This window comes from Prosopis cineraria, unplaced genomic scaffold (genome assembly GCF_029017545.1).
Source record: "Prosopis cineraria cultivar Desert tree isolate PC_DT_omini unplaced genomic scaffold, ASM2901754v1 PC7, whole genome shotgun sequence".
NCBI classification, from domain to species: Eukaryota; Viridiplantae; Streptophyta; class Magnoliopsida; order Fabales; family Fabaceae; genus Prosopis; species Prosopis cineraria.
The window spans coordinates 31,373,182-31,392,233 of NW_026555338.1; the positions used below are offsets into that span (position 1 = coordinate 31,373,182).

The 19,052-nt window shown below is 35.1% G+C and overlaps 2 protein-coding genes across 4 annotated transcripts; one reads left to right on the forward strand and one right to left on the reverse strand.

The window, feature by feature from the left end:
* LOC129315445 (UDP-glycosyltransferase TURAN) lies at window positions 1–6,608 on the reverse strand. Of its 3 annotated transcripts, XM_054959114.1 has the most exons (17): window positions 6,290–6,608; window positions 6,030–6,139; window positions 5,472–5,505; window positions 5,255–5,310; window positions 5,035–5,175; window positions 3,869–4,017; window positions 3,696–3,785; window positions 3,537–3,603; window positions 3,379–3,442; window positions 3,185–3,299; window positions 2,941–3,107; window positions 2,747–2,857; window positions 2,607–2,668; window positions 1,779–1,831; window positions 1,593–1,668; window positions 407–535; window positions 1–259 (listed from the first exon to the last, which is right to left on the reverse strand). In XM_054959114.1, the coding sequence occupies exons 1-17, from the start codon at window positions 6,294–6,296 to the stop codon at window positions 236–238; spliced, it is 1,455 nt and encodes a 484-aa protein (XP_054815089.1). In that variant the 5' UTR covers window positions 6,297–6,608; the 3' UTR covers window positions 1–235. The 3 variants fall into 3 exon arrangements, 2 of the variants coding, with proteins under 2 accessions (XP_054815089.1, XP_054815088.1); XM_054959113.1 differs by having other exon boundaries at window positions 1–535; XR_008594496.1 differs by lacking the exon at window positions 1–259 and having other exon boundaries at window positions 458–535; window positions 1,593–1,690.
* A 630-nt stretch (window positions 6,609–7,238) lies between these two features.
* Window positions 7,239–11,389, forward strand: LOC129315447 (DNA polymerase zeta processivity subunit). Its single transcript, XM_054959116.1, has 6 exons — window positions 7,239–7,386; window positions 7,480–7,560; window positions 7,702–7,814; window positions 8,388–8,577; window positions 8,877–9,136; window positions 9,869–11,389. The coding sequence occupies exons 1-5, from the start codon at window positions 7,347–7,349 to the stop codon at window positions 9,074–9,076; spliced, it is 624 nt and encodes a 207-aa protein (XP_054815091.1). The 5' UTR covers window positions 7,239–7,346; the 3' UTR covers window positions 9,077–9,136; window positions 9,869–11,389.
* Window positions 11,390–19,052: the final 7,663 nt, after the last annotated feature.

Sequence of the window (19,052 nt, forward strand, 5' to 3'; positions counted from 1 at the left end):
TAACCAAAAAAAGGCTCAACTCTCGAATTCCAAACCTAAAACAAAATTCAAAATCAAGATTCTAAGATTTTTCTTTTTCAGTACGTTCTCAAAAAAGTATAGCAAATGAAAATCCTAAATAACAAAAATAACTTAGCTTTTCCCGCTGAAGGAGATCCCTTCACAACTGTTATAATTGGTCAAAAATAGGTAGATGTTTTTGCTGCAGAAGAGAACCTGTCACTTTTGCTTATAGTTAAGCTCTAACTTTAGATAGAGCCTGCGAATTCAAATACACTGGTTAGGTTCACAATCACATGAATGCGTTATGCCATGAAGCAGATGTGAAAGGAAGAGTGGTTCCATTGTGAATCACGATGTGACCGAGATTATGAACAAGATGAACAGAACAGAAGGAGGAACTTGCCTCAGTTATCAATGGCTTTGCATGTTCTTCCCATTCTGTAGTCCACCTTGCTGAAGAACCTATCTCTAATGCCCCATTTTTTAAGACTTTTAAAGCATCACATTTGTCAGGAAATCCCTTGAAGAGCATCTGCGCAGATTCAGAAAGACCAGAACTCAGGGAGGCATGTCTTCAAGAATCAATCAGTTCAACTTGAAATCATGTAAACCACAAGTTTAGCAGTTACGTAAAGCCTAAATAATAGTCACTTATGCGTCAATAAGCTAGTTAAAGATCTAATACCAATCTGCGTCTAGATTCTCAGGCACAAATACGAAATTTCCGAAAGGGATCATAAGGATGGATAATAACAGAATGCGCACATGATGACACATGCATGTACCAAGCGATTTGCCCGTAAAATAATTAAATCAAGTATACTTAAGAGATTACTACCGAGTTTGGGAGATCCTAGCACATTCCAATGATATTTGATTGTAATTCAGTCTAAAAAATAGGTTCTAAAAATGCTATTATTTGGACCCCAAATAATCCAATACTATCTCTTATCATACTCAGTTTGAGAGTGAAAAAAAAGAAAAATTGATCTTTAGTCCTCCAACTTTTAATCTACTTGTAACTCAATCCTTCAACTATGATTTGCTATGACTTAGTCCTCAACTATGACTCACCTATGATTCAGTCTCTCAACTTTTAAATCACTTACAAATTAGTCCCTAAACTTTTGTTAATTTTTTTTTTATGTTAACTTATATCTCACATCAATAAACAAGAGGGGGTATTTTAGAATAATATATAAGCATTTTTTATCTCTCTTATTTGATAAGAAATTTTTTTAAAAAAATTAAAAAATAAGGACCGAATTATAGGTGAATCAAAAGTTGAGTGACTGAGTCACAGCGGGTTATAATTGAGGCACTAAGTCACAGCGAGTCACAGTTGAGAGACTGAGTTACAAATAAGTTAAAAGTTGAAAGATTAAAAGATTAATTTTTCCATGAAAAAAATTATACAGACAACACATAGTAGAGCATATAAATCCCCATAAGTTATTTCATGCCACGTGTTTGCTAACAAAAATCCTTAAATATTTAAAGAAATCCACTAAAGAGATTTTGACAAGCTAGAGGAGTTTGCACACAATTAAGCAGGTAATGACATGAATATAAATCACTCGAAGACTTACCAGGAGTTCATCGGCTAACTCTGAGGATGAAGAGAAGAGAAGACCATTTTCGTCTACCCTTACAAGTTCTTCAATGCTTAAGGGGAAACAAATGTTGACTGATAAATAAAAATAATATGTTGTCTGAATAAAAAAAGAAACAGACGTAGATCACAAACTTTTTTCCCCGGAAAAGACATCACGTACCAAGAGTACGAAACAGCACAAACAGGCAATCCACAGCCAAACATATCAACAACCTAGTACAGCCATAGCAGAGGGATTAGAAATAAAAAAATAAATAAATAAACGAAATAAAAAGAATAACAGCGTCAATTGTCATCATCTAGCCCTTCTAAATGTATTACCACATATAACATGTAGCCTTGCGCTTAGATTAAAAAATTTAAAGTAACTGTCTAGGAACTGGGAAAACAAACTCGAGTTAAGTGATTAATTAGACAGTTGCCATAAAAAAATATAATAAATCAACATTACCAATGATATTCATCATCCTAGAAAAATTTGAGGCTTTATGATATGAAATGAAGAGGAATGGCCAGCATATATTCTGTAGAAAGCCATAAAAAACACAACAAGCCTGACTCCAACTATTCGACTTGTCAGAACCAGTGATAGCTGTTTTCATTATTTTTATCCTCCCTTTCTTGCAATGTTTTTTGTCTTTCCTTTTTTTAAAAAGCAAAAGCTAAAAAATAGAGGCCCAAATAACCTGATAAAGAGATATAAACAGCCTTAAACAGCGCAAAAAAGAACTAAATTGGCCAGCATATAGATATTAAAAAAAAAAACCCACTGTTTACAAACTACAAAGAGCGGATCTATTATCATATTAAACAGATGACGTATACCAAGGAACTGAACCATTTAAAAAAAATAAAAAACGGAAGGGCAGGGGGGCGGGGGTTCCTTTGGATGGGAGGAAGATACAAGGGATGGTGATATCCAAGCCATAAGGAGCTTTCTAATAGACCGTACCTATAGAAGCTGCCAAAAAAACCATAAAATATATACCTTCATAGGAAGGTCTAATCCTGATGATGAAGTATGTAGACAAACACCCAAATCAGCTGATCCTGAAATTACCCAAACATGTCGATATCATATCATTACAAAATGTAAGTGCTTCATATAATTTATGGAGAACAAAATACCCAGCAGCAATGGATAATCTTCAGCTGAAAGCCACATGGTACGAAATGCCACACGCTTAAGGTGTAATCCTTTTATTTTCTCTTCACACTTTTCTTTTTCTGGACCTTTACCTTTATCATTTAAAATCCTTGTTAGCTGTTATTAAGTTGCAAAATTAATGCAAACACTTCAGAAGGAAAGGAACAAGTTTTACCAGTAATGATGAATAACAATCTGGGATACAAACATTGCTTTGCATTAGATATATCTTTCCAGACGGTCTCCTCATCAATTGAATCATCCTCATTTAATATAGCAGCAACACGTCTATCATACATAACTGCAGCTTCTAGGAGAATACCAAAATCTTCATCCGGGGTCCTAAAAGCAGATAATGAAAACAGGCAAACTACCTTTTTATGTTTCAATGAATGCAATTCGTGATAGAAGGAACTTACCAGCTTGTACTGCTTACAATAAGTGCAGGCCGGTTTGACTTCAAATATATGCTTGAGCCAACCTCAGTCGTAAATAGAGTCTCACCTGGGCAATGGTTATCCACAGATGCAGTTCCTGTAGGAAGCAAAATCTTAAATAAACAGGGCGCTAATAAAAAAACGTATATATTTAACAATTGTAAGAGTGATTGTACCATTACTAATGCAATCTCGAATGCCAAGAAGCTGACAGAGATCTTTATTTAATCTACAAAACAGCTACAAGCTACCCAAATTATATATTGGAATCTTCAAGAATGCTTAATGAGTAAGAACAAGTCAATAACCAGACAACACAGCAACAAAAAATCACCTTATGTCTCTCCTCAAGAGATGCAGGATGAAAAAAGTCAGGAGGCTGATCATACAAAACCGTGGCTCTATAAAGTAATAGCAAACATTAAATTAAGTTGTTGTAGCAATATTTTTATATTACACAAGCTATCCCTGAATTTTGAGCTAACTCCCTTACTTAATTCCCCAGTTTTGGTCCAATTCATGCTGCATTGCTCTTGTTACGCATAGAGAAGCATCTGCCATTTTCCCATAATGATTTTCAAACCTACACAGAACCAAGAAAAAGAATTGCATTGGCAAAGGACGGATCCATGTCAGAGTAGGTAAAACTGAAGGTTAAACTAGTACCACTTGTATACAGAGACAAAATAACTATTCCTTCCAAGGGATAGACCAAGCAGTGTATATCCAAAATTATGCCAATCAATGACAAATGACGAATGCCTCAACCAACTAGCCCACTTAACAGCCACCAGAGTGGGAACTGAAGGAGGATTCTGTACAAACCAAAAAGTAAAATAAAGGAAGCAAAAAAGACCAGTTAAAAACCAATAGAGAATATGAAAATAGAATTCTCCATGTGCAAATTGATGCATATGATAGCATCCAGTAAACTATGAGATCAGATGTCAGACCAGCATTACTAAAGGAAAAAAACAACACGGCAAAGATCTAAGATCTCTCCTTTTACCCCAATTTAGTCTGAACCTGCTTGAGTTTCTTTTGGCCAAAATCATTGTTCTTAACTGTATTTCACCATTCATTTTGATCAGTTCAATCAATAATCAGTCTACTTCAATGCCTATAACTGGATTGGTTAAAACTGGTAAGAAACCATTAGAACCACTAGGTCGAATGAACCAGCCAAACCAGTCCTGTTTGACAGGTTTGCAATGAGGTGACAGGTCAACACCAAGTATCTAGACATAAGCATTGCTTCAAGTTCAGCAATGATCCCCGAATAAGAATTTACAATTCTGCATAAAGCAAATTGTACATAGAAGATTATGTATTCCACCATCGACCACTAATTTCAATAGATGACATTTTGTCCTCAAAAACTCCTGGCAGATTGTATCATTCAACACATAAAATAAGCAAGTGCTCTGTCACTTATTTCATGCAGACAATGAGAGCTTATCCCGCTTTCCAACACAACAGGCATATAAAATGACTTGCAACCAAAGGAAAATCCAGAAACTAAAAGAAAATATAAAATTTCTACCACCGGTCCTTATTGTAAGAAACTATTAAACTAAGAATGCAGGTGATAACATATTTTGAGAGTGCTTTAAATTTCTAACTATAAAATTTTATAGAGTTAGCTAAGCCTTTGGAAGCAGTGGGTCTCAAACTAAGACTACAGGTAATAACAACCATTAAGTTTCCATTGAAGCATCAGACAATATCAAGTCTCACTTATATCTTAAAAACTACATAAACTATCAAGTAAATCCCAAGATTATCAAGTTAACATGTTTTTACAAAACAACAGTATTATAGAAAAGGCTAACCTGTACTATAAAAATATCAGGCTTAGGTATCTTTATGCAAAGAAACCAAAGAAGCATACAAAATTGAACCAATGGCTTCAACACAAGCATCATGGGCCAAAGTATCTTTGGTAAGCTTTGACGGGCTGCTGGCCACTGTTTCTGAAAGAAAAGGCACAACATTACATTAACTTAAAGTGATGGAGGGAAGATAACTTGTCTGGAAAATATTGGTCCATACCATTCTGTAAATATGAATATATTGGTTGTCAAGAATAGCATTATAAGGCTCTGAACCTGAAAAGAAAAAAGGAAAGGAAAGGAAAAGGGTAATAAAGTATAAAATTCATTTGAGACAACAGTCACTCAAAATTCGTAGTTAACTCCGTGAAATACAACAGCAGTGAAAACTAACTCAAATAATTTATCATGAAAAACTAATCTGAGAGAAGAAGTACCTCCATATGCGACAATGTCTACCTCTAGACGAACCTGCAACGATAAATAAAAAGCCAGTAGATCAATCAATTGAACAATTTTTTATTTATTTATTTATTTTTTTTTTGCAGGTTCCGTTAAAACTACATGCAAAACGAACAGGCTTCACAAGTCATTGAAAAAAGCTGCCAGAATTTAGGAACCAAAGACTACAATTTTTATGTTAGTTTACAACACCAATTAAAGCCAACAGAAAGGGCAACCCAAAGAGAAGAGAAATACAAGTGAAGTTCTGAGCATGAGTGAGTCACAAAACTTTATGACTGTCTCTTGAGGACTACAAGATAAAACTAAATTACACATTCATAATGCCACTTACATCACCAGAGCAATTGTTCCTAAGAACTTAAGATTATAAAAGACAATTTGAAAGGCGAATTTCAAAAGATAAGAATCATGTCAACTGAGCCACATTAGCTATGATCAAAAGCTCGCAAAATTAGGCCGACTCAGATTGGGATACCAAAAGACAAAATAAATTAAATTGTTTTACAGATTCGCAAAAATGGATAAAATACCTGATTCGCAAGAGAAAGAGCGTGGTACTGCATTCGAGGACTGCGGCCTACGTCGCCTAAAACTACAACACATGCCCTCCCTCTTCTTTCCTTCTCTTCTTTGCCTTTTCCTATGATCACAAATGAAATTTCCGAACATAAACCCATCCCGTTCGTGGAAAATTCCTCCTTTCCAATTTATTTCATATAAAAACATAAATGAAAACAAACAATTCAAAACGATTTCCTGGAAAATTGAAATACGGGATAAAAAAAGGTACCTATCATTCTATTGAGAAATCAAATTCTTCCTTCTCTTGCCGTGATTACTTGGCTCGTGAGTGATAACTGAACACGCGTATAAAAAAGAACAGCAACAGCAACGGGCGACGATTCGACACCAGATATCTTAATTTAATAAAGTAGCGGCAGATGGAGTCAAGATCATGGATTACCACGCTATCCACCTTGAGTTGATCTTCAGGGTTCCATTCTTGATGTACCTGCTCTTGAAGTTACTTCAGATCGATCTCCTGTAGGTTCAATCCCCGTTCTGCCCCTCACAAGGCGTAGTTCAAGCTTCCCAGCTGGCAAGAACAGTGTACAGTATGTTTGGATAGCAAATATAATCGATTTTTGGCTGAAAAAATCGATTTTCTATAAAATTATTCAAATATTCACTTTTTTTAAGAATTCATTTTTGAGCCAAAAATCAATTATTCCAAAGCTAGAAGCGGAGCTTTTGCCAAAAAATTTGTTTAAAATATTGAGAAAAATTTTAAAGACAGATCCAAACAAAAATTTTAAAAAACATATAATTTAATAAAAATAAAATAAAATCCTCTTCTTTTTCTTAAATAAAATTTAAATTTTATATTTTTCAAAAATTAATATTTAATATTTAAAAATTAAATTATATAATAATTTATATAATTAAAAATTAATTTTAATTAAATTATTTAAATATTTTTAATTTTATTAAAATTAATTTTTAAAATAATGTTTAAATACATTACGTTATAACATAATTAATTATTATTAAAATTTATTATTAAATAATTATTTTTATAATTTATTATATTTAATTAAAATTTAAACGGGCACGTACTCAAATTACCAGATACAGGCTTGGACTTGGAAGACTAAGCATTCTAAACAACAGATGGCCACGATTATGTGCGGGAAGGAACGGACCAGATTCATATCCTTTGAATACGACGGCGTTTTGAAGTCGTAGTGGTGCCGACACCTCTCTCGCTCCCCCTCCATCACCAGGTCCAGGTGGCTCTTTAAATTGGGGAGAGTTGAAAAAATGGGTACGCTTCCGAGAATTTGTGAATGTTCGTGATGGATCGCAAAGAGAATCAATCTCCCCAAGGTATAAAATTGACCGATAAATTCTAATTCTTTTTTTATTGTTATTATTTGAAGAATTGATTTCTTGTTCTCATTTTCCCTTAAAAATTTGCAGGCCGAACAGCTAGAGTTTTAGTTGAATTTTTAGAAGTGGCCATTACGGCTGTTGTTTTTCTCAAAGGGGTTTATCCTTCTGGTAGATCCTTAATGTCCGCTAATTTTTCTTTTCTTTCTTTCTTTCTTTTTTTTGCTTTCGTCGTTTTTTTCTTTATTCTCAAAAAAAAAAAAGCAAAGAAAAAAGAGAAAATTGTTTGCTGATATTGGGTGTCGAAAAAAGGTGCTTTTGAGAGGTCGCGGTATATGAATGCGGTGGTTCAAAGGGCTCGCCATCCTCAGCTCAGATATTATATACATGCTGCTGTTTCAGGACTTCTTCCCTTTCTACATCAGGTAGAGCTTGTCTTTAATAATTTGCATGTTTTAATTATAATATATAGAGGTCTCTTTAGTGTCAAGTAGAATTCAAGTTTTTTCGAGTACATCTTGCACCTGCTACTTGGTCTTGAGCGGCAGCTTATGACATTTCTTGTTGTTTCTGTGTGTGGGAACTTAGTTGGTAGATCCTTGTCTTTCTTGGTTCCTGTAAATTGCATTCTTATTAAGGGATTCCGAAGAGAAAAAAAGGTTAGTGAAATATGAGCATTTCCTGCAACCTTTGACCGGTTAATAGTTGCAACAAATATTTCCACTGATTTTCTATGTATATGCATGTCCACTGGTTTTGTTACCCCTGGATGTTTGAATTTTCAAATGCAAAATAGGACATGTATTCAATCAAAGCATCTAATTTGCGCATGCCACTGAAGTTATACCTCATTTATGGAGATGTATGAATATGATGTAGGTTACTGCATTTGCCGATAGTAAATGACTAAATAATTCAAAAGCCGGCTCAAGTTCAAGTATCCTGTATGGAAACACTCGTTTGTTTCTAACAACTCTACGCTTACCCGCTTTTAATAGGGAATGGTGGAGAGAGTAGCAGTTATATTCTACAAAGCTGATGATGTTCCACTGGAGAAATTTGTATTTAAGCTTGCAGTGAACCAATCTCATGGCTCAAACGTGGACGAGGCCGACCTGGAGCTCTCTCTAAGATCCTTCCTGATAAAGCTTTCAGTCTCAGAATCTCTTACGAAGGATCTTCCCCAGGGTAAATGCAAGTTTAGTCATTCAGTACATTATTCCTTTTCTTTTTGACTTCATCCAGTTCCTTTCATGCCATAATCTCTCTCTTCTCCTTCCTTCATGATTTCTGCCATCATCCCCCTTCAGTTGTACACCCTTGAAAATTATAAATTCCCACTATCATCCATCCTGCTTTCAGCTCTTATGGATGCTATATTTAAGCCAATGGTTCATTACTTCATTCTTTGCTGCACAGGTCAAGCGTCTTTGAATTTGTTTGGCAACTGGAACAGTCTTAACTCATTCTTTTCCCTCCCATAACAGATTGCAAGTGGGAGATAATTGCTTTCTTTCGGTCCCTTCCTAAGGCTACGATGAGCAAGGAAGCAGAGATATGGATCCCAACTGACACAAAGCAGTGGCACCAGCCCCCACTTATAACCCCTATTAAGTCAATGAGTAGTGAATCTCTATCTTTGCAGTTATACTTGGAACATCCAAGTTTATCTGAATCAATACTATGAGAAGGGAACCTAATGCTGTGGCATATGCAATATAGTACATACCGAAGCATACATTAGAGGGTAGGCATAAATTATTTTAGTGTCTGAATGCCCTATTGAAGTAAACTTGTCCTTCATTCCGAGTTTTGATTACCTGACTTGCATACCTTTTTGTGGAGATACTGCCTTCTTTTTCCACTCACTACTTTGTTGTTTGACAGATTGAATACTTGTGTTAGAATTCAATAGTTTGTATGGTAGACTATTGTTTTAAATAAAATTGGAAGCGAAAGATTAAAGGACAACTATCCAAACAGCTTTGACAGAACCAGGGCCATTCTGAATTTTGTGGTCTTTGGAAAATCTGGTTACTCCACTGATATTTTAGGTGATAATTTTTCTTATTGTGATTTTCACATGGGCTAGCTAATTATAATGAATAAGATGGCAATATGCTGAATAAATCAATCAAAGGTACTACTGTTGGCCTTGGTGAAAATAAATAGGACACCATTACCTAAAAAATTGAATTTAGCTAGTTTCTCATACTGAAGTGACGATCTCAAAGTGAATGTAATTTGTTTCTTATGACAAAAACACTATTTATTCTTGATGTTTCTTTGCCATTTAAATTGCCCTGGCATATGTGCTTTTCATACATTAGACAACAACCTTTGGACATGGCTCTTAGTTATATGTATCTGTTTGTTTTGGGGTAAATATGCAACTTATGTCTTGTATCCAGTAGCCTTAAATGTTTTTCAAAATTGTCTTGCGTGGAATTACTTAATTGACTATTTCCTCTTGCTACAGTGAAATTAAACCATATTGCCTGCCCATTGTGTGATGATGAGTGGATAGGCCTCAGAAGACACAACCAATTTGTTGCACTTGAACAGTTGATCAGAATTTCTGATATTCTGCAGAACATTGGAAACCCCTTGTCTATCTGAACCTGCCCCTGAGAAATAATGGAAAAGCGAAAATAGGAAAATTCCAGTCAAAACCAACTGCTGCATCAGAAGAAAGAACGTAGAGTTGGGAGAACCTAGAACAGAATGTTTACTCCGATGATCTAGTGTCAAGATATCATCAAATGGTTTCTGAATCTGATCTAAGATGTGCTCATGCATATACTCACCCCAATGACTGCTCTTAATTGATATCTTTTCCATAGATAGTCAAGTGCCACATTGAGTGCCTTCTGCTTCTTAGTCCCTCGATGCCGTTTCTCTTATTTTGCAAATTTTCAAGATTATGCCCTTCTTGCCACTATCTTATACAACTGTGTGTATCAACATTTTCCCCAAGCTTGACAGAGTCGTGGAATCGTATAAAATTCCATTGTTGTTTTCTTGACATTCAAAGACTCGTTTTTGTTCAGAAATGGAGTTTCACGCCTGCTATATAGAGATATCCCTTGATTTTCTTTGTTGATGCTGGTAACAGCGCTATCCTTTTCTTTGTTCCAGTGAGAAGGCCAGAAAGAGTGCCACTGCAGAAACTGAGGCTAGCAAGTTTATAGCCTCTATTTTCTTAAAAACAACTTGAAGGCTTTTGATGTTGCCCACCAATTGCATGTCATACTTGATGCAGTTGCATTTTTTGATTAAAATTGTGTTTGCCAGATTACTTTCAGACTTCATTGATGTCCGAGAACTCTCATTTGGTCTGATGGAAAGATGTCAATGAAGAGCTTATCTTCATTTGGAAAATCGAAATTCTTCGTGTGCTGCCACAGCCCAGGAGCTAGGTTAGCGAAGGCGGGAATTTTGAAACCTGCTAGGTGTCAAAGGATCTATGTGGGTTTCACACCAAATGTTACTTATCTTGAGCAGATTGACAAGTGGCCGAAAATGGAGCTTCCTTCTCTCTACTTATATTCAAAGAGTCAAAGCTGCAGAACCAAGGGCCTGCAAAACTGCTGTGGGCTGGGGCAGTGCTTCACGGACAATATCTTTTACCATTTAAACTACGGCTTTGGCTAATGATGCATCATGGGAATCTTTCACCTCAGTTGAAGGTGAATGAGTATTGTTTTCTTTAGAGAAACCCACCTTGATTCCGACATGGTAAATGAGTGTCCTTTGTTGCAATCTGTTGATAAATTTGTAGTTTAGTAGATGATCAGAACTCTTGACGCGGTTATTTAAAAGTTGAATTTAACCAAACTCTTACGAGAGCACTGCATCACTACCCATTTGTAAATGGATTGGTAAAATATAATCCCCGAAAAGTGTGCAGTAGCCAGGCATGTCATCCGGAAATAGAATCTCCATAACTGAAGAAAAAGCCATATATGGTTGAATTTTTCTTCCAATCGTTTCACAATTTTCTTCAGTGTAAGCATTGTATTTTTTAAAAAAAAATAGTTAAGCATTGTATTTATGTCTTTATAAAAGTTGAAAAGATTAAGAATATGTAACCTGCTTGAAGAATAACCATGTAATAATTATTCAAAAGCAGTAAATATTTTGCCAAATATTTGGATAAATGACTATAAATCGACCTAGTCATCGGTGTCCCGCGGCCGAATTTCTCTAAACGCAGTAGTTTTCTCTGCTGCCTTGTTTGACATAAATTCCTAGCATTCTAAATTAGCACTTATAAGCACGAGTTTTTTTCCACTGATATTGGAAATCTGCCTCTCCATGTGCATGTAGATTGAAACTTCTGCTGTAATAAATCATTAAAAATATCAGAGGTTGTAAAGGTGAATTGTGCTTAATTTGGTGATTTTCTGTTATTATGATTATGAAGTACGTTTTAAACTCAACTTGCGCCAGATGGTGTAGAAATTTGTAATTTCCACAGTTCCTCGTATTTGTAGTCTATTATTTCTGTACATTCAGAAACTATTTTCCATCATGCAGAAGCATGATATTATCTATTCCATTCCATTATCTTATTATGCCAAATCTTCCAGAACTATATACCAGCACTAGCTGCTCCTAGATTCAACTTCGCATATTGAAATTCTACGCAAGGCATGCTTGCTTTTTGGTTTGACTTGAACATTTAAATGAGAGTGAAGAATGGTGAATTTTCTGTGTAAAAACCTGTTAAGAGCATCATGATTGTTCTGTGTTTTATTTGATTTTGGACGCAAGCTCGCAATCTCTTGCTTTCATCATGGGCTCACTGTCATGTAATGTTCTTCGAGGAATTCCTTTCTAGATTCGTTCTTCATAGGCTCATCAGCTCATCAATCAACATTTGACATGTAAGGAGCACAAATACGAGACGCAGCATAATAATCAAACATCTTATGTAATAGTCTAGTGTAATTTGAAGCATTATACTGTATCATATTTAAGCGTCTAACATGACATGCTCTACATTTTCCAAGTATTGATGTTTCATAGTCTCACCACACGGCTTATGGTGCTCTAGAAATGACATGTGCTCCAATTTGTTCCACCTGTCAAAGCCATCATAACATTTTCAGATACCTCGGCCACTTTTCTGGCACATTGGGTGGCATTATCGCGCCATCTGGTCTCATTTTGGAGGACCTTTTCTTTTTCTTATCATGATGTTCAAGCAATGATATCTCTTGTATTGTGATCTTAGCAACCTCCCATAGTCACTAGAGTTCTACATATTACTATTCCCAAGTGGGGAATCCTGGTAATCTATATAGTAGGTAGCAAATGGCCAGCACAAATCCATGTGCCGCTCCACTTTGCCTACAAAAACAGACCATGCTTGATAACTCTAGTCTGCATACATTGTACCGTTCATGCATCTTTTCTTGTTTGTCATTCCAATGGAATTTTCCTCCCCACGTCTTTGTCACAAAGAAGATACCACTGATCGTTCCTTTAATTATTGGTGCTTGGAGACATCCATCCTCTTAGAATTCTCAGAGTAGTTTTTTTTTTTTATTGATATTCTCGGAGAAGACTTTTTTTATTTTTTATTTTTTAAGTATCAGAGAAGACTTAACCATGTTCATCTCGTGCAAACTTAGACAGGGGAGAAGCAGAGTTGAAAATTACAATTTGATCAACGAAATGGACTATCTTTGGATATTTACGTTTATCTCTGCCAAGCTTCCAGAAGAGGTTACAGCAAAAAAGTGGCATAGAAGAGTCATGTCTGTGCTTGTTATGGATTGGGCATTTGTATTGTAGTATCACATCATTAACATTTATAGGGTGTCTAATGCGTAGGTGCATCAGCATTTATGCTTTTTCATATAACAGTATTTATCCTTTTTACAATATGTAAAATTAGAAATGGCAGGCTGGCCGAACAATTATAAGTGGTGAAAGACCTATAAATGTGACATGACATATGGACTGTGAGAAGTCAATCTTGGAAGATTTTGATTTGAATCTGTTACGGCATTTAACATTGTCAATGAGCTGGTACCTGTTAAATCTCATTAAATGCCGAGGACTGAATATCACGATCTCAGCGTCGAACCTAACATGTCAATAATCAATTGCACTCTTTGCATGTGATAGACGGTTTTTCTACTTAGTTCAAAGCAAAGAACGTTACTACAAATTGTTGCCGGAATCTTACGCTAAAAAATGAATAAACAAGCACTGAAAGTTGCACTTGCAGTACATAACCCTAGAAGGACCATACTTTACTGAACTTAAATCCATCCCTTTTCCATAAATGAACCTCTTCTTCTAAGGGAGATCTGTATTTGATATATTTGCATATTTATTTATAATAAATTTTATTTATCTATCTTTTACAACGCTATTCAGGAGAATCTGGTTTTAATGATGCTAATATGAAATAGGGACTTGTACATGTTCTTTTGCTTTGTGGATTAGTGATCTTTAAATCTCATCCACTATGTTTTGATGATACTTAATAGAATATAAGACTTTCTATTCCCTGTCCCTCTAGCTTATCTTTCCAAACTAGGTATGTATCTCTGGATCTATACATTTCCGGTCCACCATTACTATCGAGCGTTTATCATTTGACTGCCTTCTCACTTCTAGCAGTAGTTGATCTACCCAATATTGTCAGAGGTGAATTGACATTTCAATTGAGTGGGGAGATATTTGCCTTGGTTATTATGTCGCCCAATGTGTCTAATCTGTACAGCAAAATTTTCAATGCCTCTCAAACATCACCATTTATGCCTCCTTTTCAAAGTGGACCTCATCAACATGGTCACATTTCAACACCTACCAACAGCTCCGCCATCAAATGGACTAGAGGGACTTTCATTTGTCTCCTGAGTTAATTTTCTGCAGATAAGTTTTGGTATTTTATTATAAGAAAATCTCCATAAAGGATCGCACTCAAAATGTACCAATACCTTCCGTATTAGTTTTTTTATGTTAAGATTCAATTGTAAGATATGACGCTTGAATACCATATCAGAAGTGAAATTCTGATGTGGAATTTTTCTGACCCTTTCGTTTTCTCTCAAGTCTTGATTTGAGTAATTCTCTCCAATCTCAAAAGCTTTCACCTCCCTCTCATTAAACGTTAAATGAGTGATTCCCAACATTATGATAAAATCCCTTTCATGTCTGCAAGAAATTAATTTTTCTGGTTGAGGTGGTAAGGAACTGATGATACAGGTGGGGGAGTGATAAGAACGTGTCCTTGATGGTCAGGAACACATGCAGAAAGTTGTTACGAGTCATGACCAATATACAGATAAAAACAAGCTTCCAGTTCACACTTTGATTTATTATTGCTAATTATAAACCTCAAAGTGTTGTATTATTTATTGCATGACTTTTGTGGTATAGACATCAGTGGCTCCCAATATTAATGTTGTTCAATCAAAGTCCCATTGGTTGTGGTTGGTCAGAAAACACTTAAGTGCTTTCAAGTCCTTTCCACTCTCAATTAAACTTCATATAATTATAATTAATATTAATATTACTCTAAAAAGTTCCAAGGGCATAAGAATTCTTGCTTTTATTATTACTTACTACCAACCCACCCAATGTTCAATGCCAGCCAATAGATTAGCAATTCACATGACAGCAAATCTTAATTTTTAAAAATTGAATAAATCAATATTTATCTTTATTTTTTTCTTTTTTATTCTGGATGGGATTTGAGAATAACAAGTGTTTCATGGAGATTTTGCCATCCCTGCCAGTTATTTCAATGATCGGCAACATTAAACTTCAACAGTGGATATGAATTTGAACTTATCCTTTGTTTTTGGAGCTATATACACATCAGTTTTCTATTATATTAAGGTGAAAAATCATACCTAAAGCTTTCTTTTCTTGCCTTTTATCATTGCAGAAGTAAGGGTGGGACAATATTTATCAAAAATCCATGACTTCTTTTTTCTGTTCTTTTATGGAGGTGGTGAAAATGTGGGGTCACTTTCTGATATAAACTTCTTGTCAGTTTGTGGGGAAAAAACAAATATGAAATTTAAAAATAAAAATAAATATGTGTCATGATGAATCGGTGGGGTATGCACACCCATATAACATCAATGAATGATAAGCACATGGAGAGTGTAAACCTCATATTACAACACATTCTGTGATGACAAGGGTGAGAGAGGTAGGTGGGGCCAAGTCTAAGCTGTACAGTCACTGTCTATAATTCCATTATAAGCCTGAAAGCATCAGATCTTATTAAAACAGGGACATTGCTTGATCAAATAGGTCAGCTTGTTGTTAACACTAAAGTGGATTCTAGTGCCCAACACAAATAATATTTAAAAAAATCACAACCTGTCCTGCTTTTCTGATATGGTCCTACCTTAGATGTTTTGTCAGATTTGGAGGGGTTTGAGATGGGCAGTACATGAACTGACTTTTTAGGTTGCTGCAACATCATTAGAAGCCATCAAGTGGCAAGTGGTACTACTCCTCAATTATGGCTCAATTAAAAAGTCTTGAAAACTATCCAGTGGCATCAATTCAACATTATTTAAGGTAAATAAAATATATAAGCCTGATTCTTGAAGATTTAAAAAAAAAACTGTTTTTTTTGTAAAAGTTACCTTTTGAATATAAATTAATCGGTAGTATTAAAAATGATTCTTTGAGAGAAAAAGGAGTCATGAGAATTGAAAATGTACAGGATAGGATTACGAAGAAGGCAAAATAAATGGAGTATGCTTGCGTTTCAACATAATATTTCCCCTCTACTACAGTATCATCCCACTTGACCTAAAAAGGAAAGCATAATAATATTATTGAGAACATAATTAGGGTCTTTTTCTGTCAATTTAAAGGTAATTGATATAATAAATAGAGGTTATTCAATTTACTGAAAGGCATAACTATTACTTGTCCATCAACTTTCCTTAAAAATCCCCTAAAGTTTAGGGGTTAATTGAGTAACTCTTTACCTAAAGACAAAAGATATTCATTGGTAATTCTTGGATGATTGCGTTTCATCTTGTCCTACATGTTATTATCACTTTGACTGATAATTTTAATAATACTTAACCTTTTCTACCTATATTATATAAAAAAAACTATAAATAGGTTAAAAACTTGACATATGAAAACAAAAAAAAAACAGAGAAGATAAAATGTTGAAGCCTTGATTAACAATAGGTATTCATATTTCTTTTTAGATAATACAGAATCATGCCCACAAGAAATACAGTTGTTAACACAGAAAGGAACGAGGAAGATGCTGATACCAGTTCAGTACATTGGTATAGTGTGACGGCAAAAGTAAATAAATAAAATGTGCCACACACATCTGATGGGATCTTTTCTTCCTGCTTGTTTATAGTGATTCTCCACTAATTATTGAGTTATGAATTGATTGGACATGGTAATAGTGGAAAGAAAAAAAATGAATAGACAAGCGTTTTAATTTGAAATGTTAAAACACTATAACCTCTCTTAAAAAGCATGGAGAAAAACTGGTGGTGCACATGGTTTTAAATCAGAATTAAGAATATAATAAAACCTTATTATATGTGCCTTGCGGCTTCAACATCTTCTTCCACTTTATCCCTACCGGGTAAAAAGTAAGAAACAGAAGCTTGAATGATTGCAGAAATCCCCTAAAGGTATAGCAGAGTCACACTCATCAAATTGGAGTTTTGATTCCAACATGATGAAAGAAAATTCATGAATGGTCCATCATCTGTGTGTGGGCCTCATCTTCCTCATTCACAAGTTCAACTGTGGAGGACACGATATGATGCACTCAGCATGTTGATGATAATACCAAAGACTCTTTTTTTTCCCCCCTCTCCTTTCCTCTATCTCTTTTTACCATATATTCTGTTCAAAGTGATAGCTGATATTGTTCTGTAATGTCATTTACAATTGTCCAGCTCCTGCCATCACTTATATAATGTGCAAGTGCAACTTTCAAAAAGGAGATTGACTATTGTGGAAATACACATACATACATTCAAATATATCTGTACATACGCTATTGTTTTTCCCTGTGGAAAGAACTAAAGAGAGTTTACACAGGTTATCATCTTTGTCAGCCTGGTGGTTTATTGGAGATGATTGTATTCATCAGAATAAACATATTTTACAGTTACAAATCAATCACATGTGACATAAGATAACACTAATTAGTGCCCTAGAACCTCATACAGAAAGAGAATCAATGGGTTTAGCAATATGGCTTGGTGGGAGCGGTAAATAATGTAGACAGGAAGGAACTACAAAAACACTTTTAGGCAAAGTCTCTCCACTGATAAAAAAGAAAGAGAAAAGGGGAGAGAGAGATGTGATGGCAAAGGCATATAATGATTTTACCCAAGATTAGGGAGTTGGGTTTGCAAGCACAATCTGCAAGAATCCATTAATGGGGATGAGTAAGACCAGGTAACATGGATAATGCAAGTGGGAGAAGCTGATGTTTACACTTTCCACACAGCAATCTGTCCCACGGTGGCAGAGATAGAGAGAAAAAGAACACTCACAAATGTTCTCCTTTTTTACTCTTTTCGGGTTTCCTTTTCCATGTGTCGATCTATCATAGTGGGGTGGTGTGTATTTTGCATTTCAAAGTCGCAATAAAAACAAACGTCCCTATTACACACATATCTTTACCCTTACTCCTCCACCCATCATACACCAAAACCAACACACACACACAGACACACTTGTCAAAGTAGATTCATGTCATGGCAGGTCATTGAAATTCCCCCCATTAAAGTAAAGAGAAATATGATTTCTAGGCGAATGGTTTGTGTTAAGCCATCTCTTTCTTTTGGGAGGTTGTGGATTCTTATCTTGCCCCACCTTGGCCTTTTCTCCTTACAAAGTTACACTAGAATCAGAGAATGTGAGAAAAGCAAAGATAGCAGCCAGCTAGATCTTTCTTTTTTTATATATTAATTCACAGGGGTTGCATCATCTGAAAGTAATGCTTCATCTTGGAGCAGAAGTGACACACAATAATTAAATAAAGCAAGCATGCAATCCAAGAGTAGGATTTATTATTTGTATTTATCTTTCCTGCTAGCTGCTATATTTTATAAACTAAGTTATATGGTGATCAAGCAATTCAAGGTTAGGCCAACCTTAAATAGCAATAATATTATGTGAATGGGTGATCAAAAAGGAAGAATTTTCTGTATGAAGATGATGGTGGTGGTGGCTTTCACTGTGGTACCTTTAGACTTTGTGAATCACGTTGATTATGGAGATATGATGTTTGAATTCAATTGTATCTACACTAATAGGTCTAATCATATTTTTTTAATTTTATCTTAGTAAGTGACAAGAGGTATATGGGAAACTAGTGGGTCCTCTATGTAAAGAAGAAAAAGAGGAAATTGCACAAGGATACAACAAAAGGGAACCAACAAACTTAATTAATTAAAAAAGAAATTAATTAATTAAATCAACTGAAAGGTAGTGGGAATGGAATAGTACTGATTAAATGAGTGCTTTTAATTTCTTTCACAAGAGAGAAAGAAAAAGAAAATTAGGGTTTCCCCATCCATATTATATTCTATGCCTGTGGATTTTCCCAATATCTCAAAATTTGGAATTTGTATTGTATCACCCATATGGACAACTTTTACATGACATTACTGTATAGTACA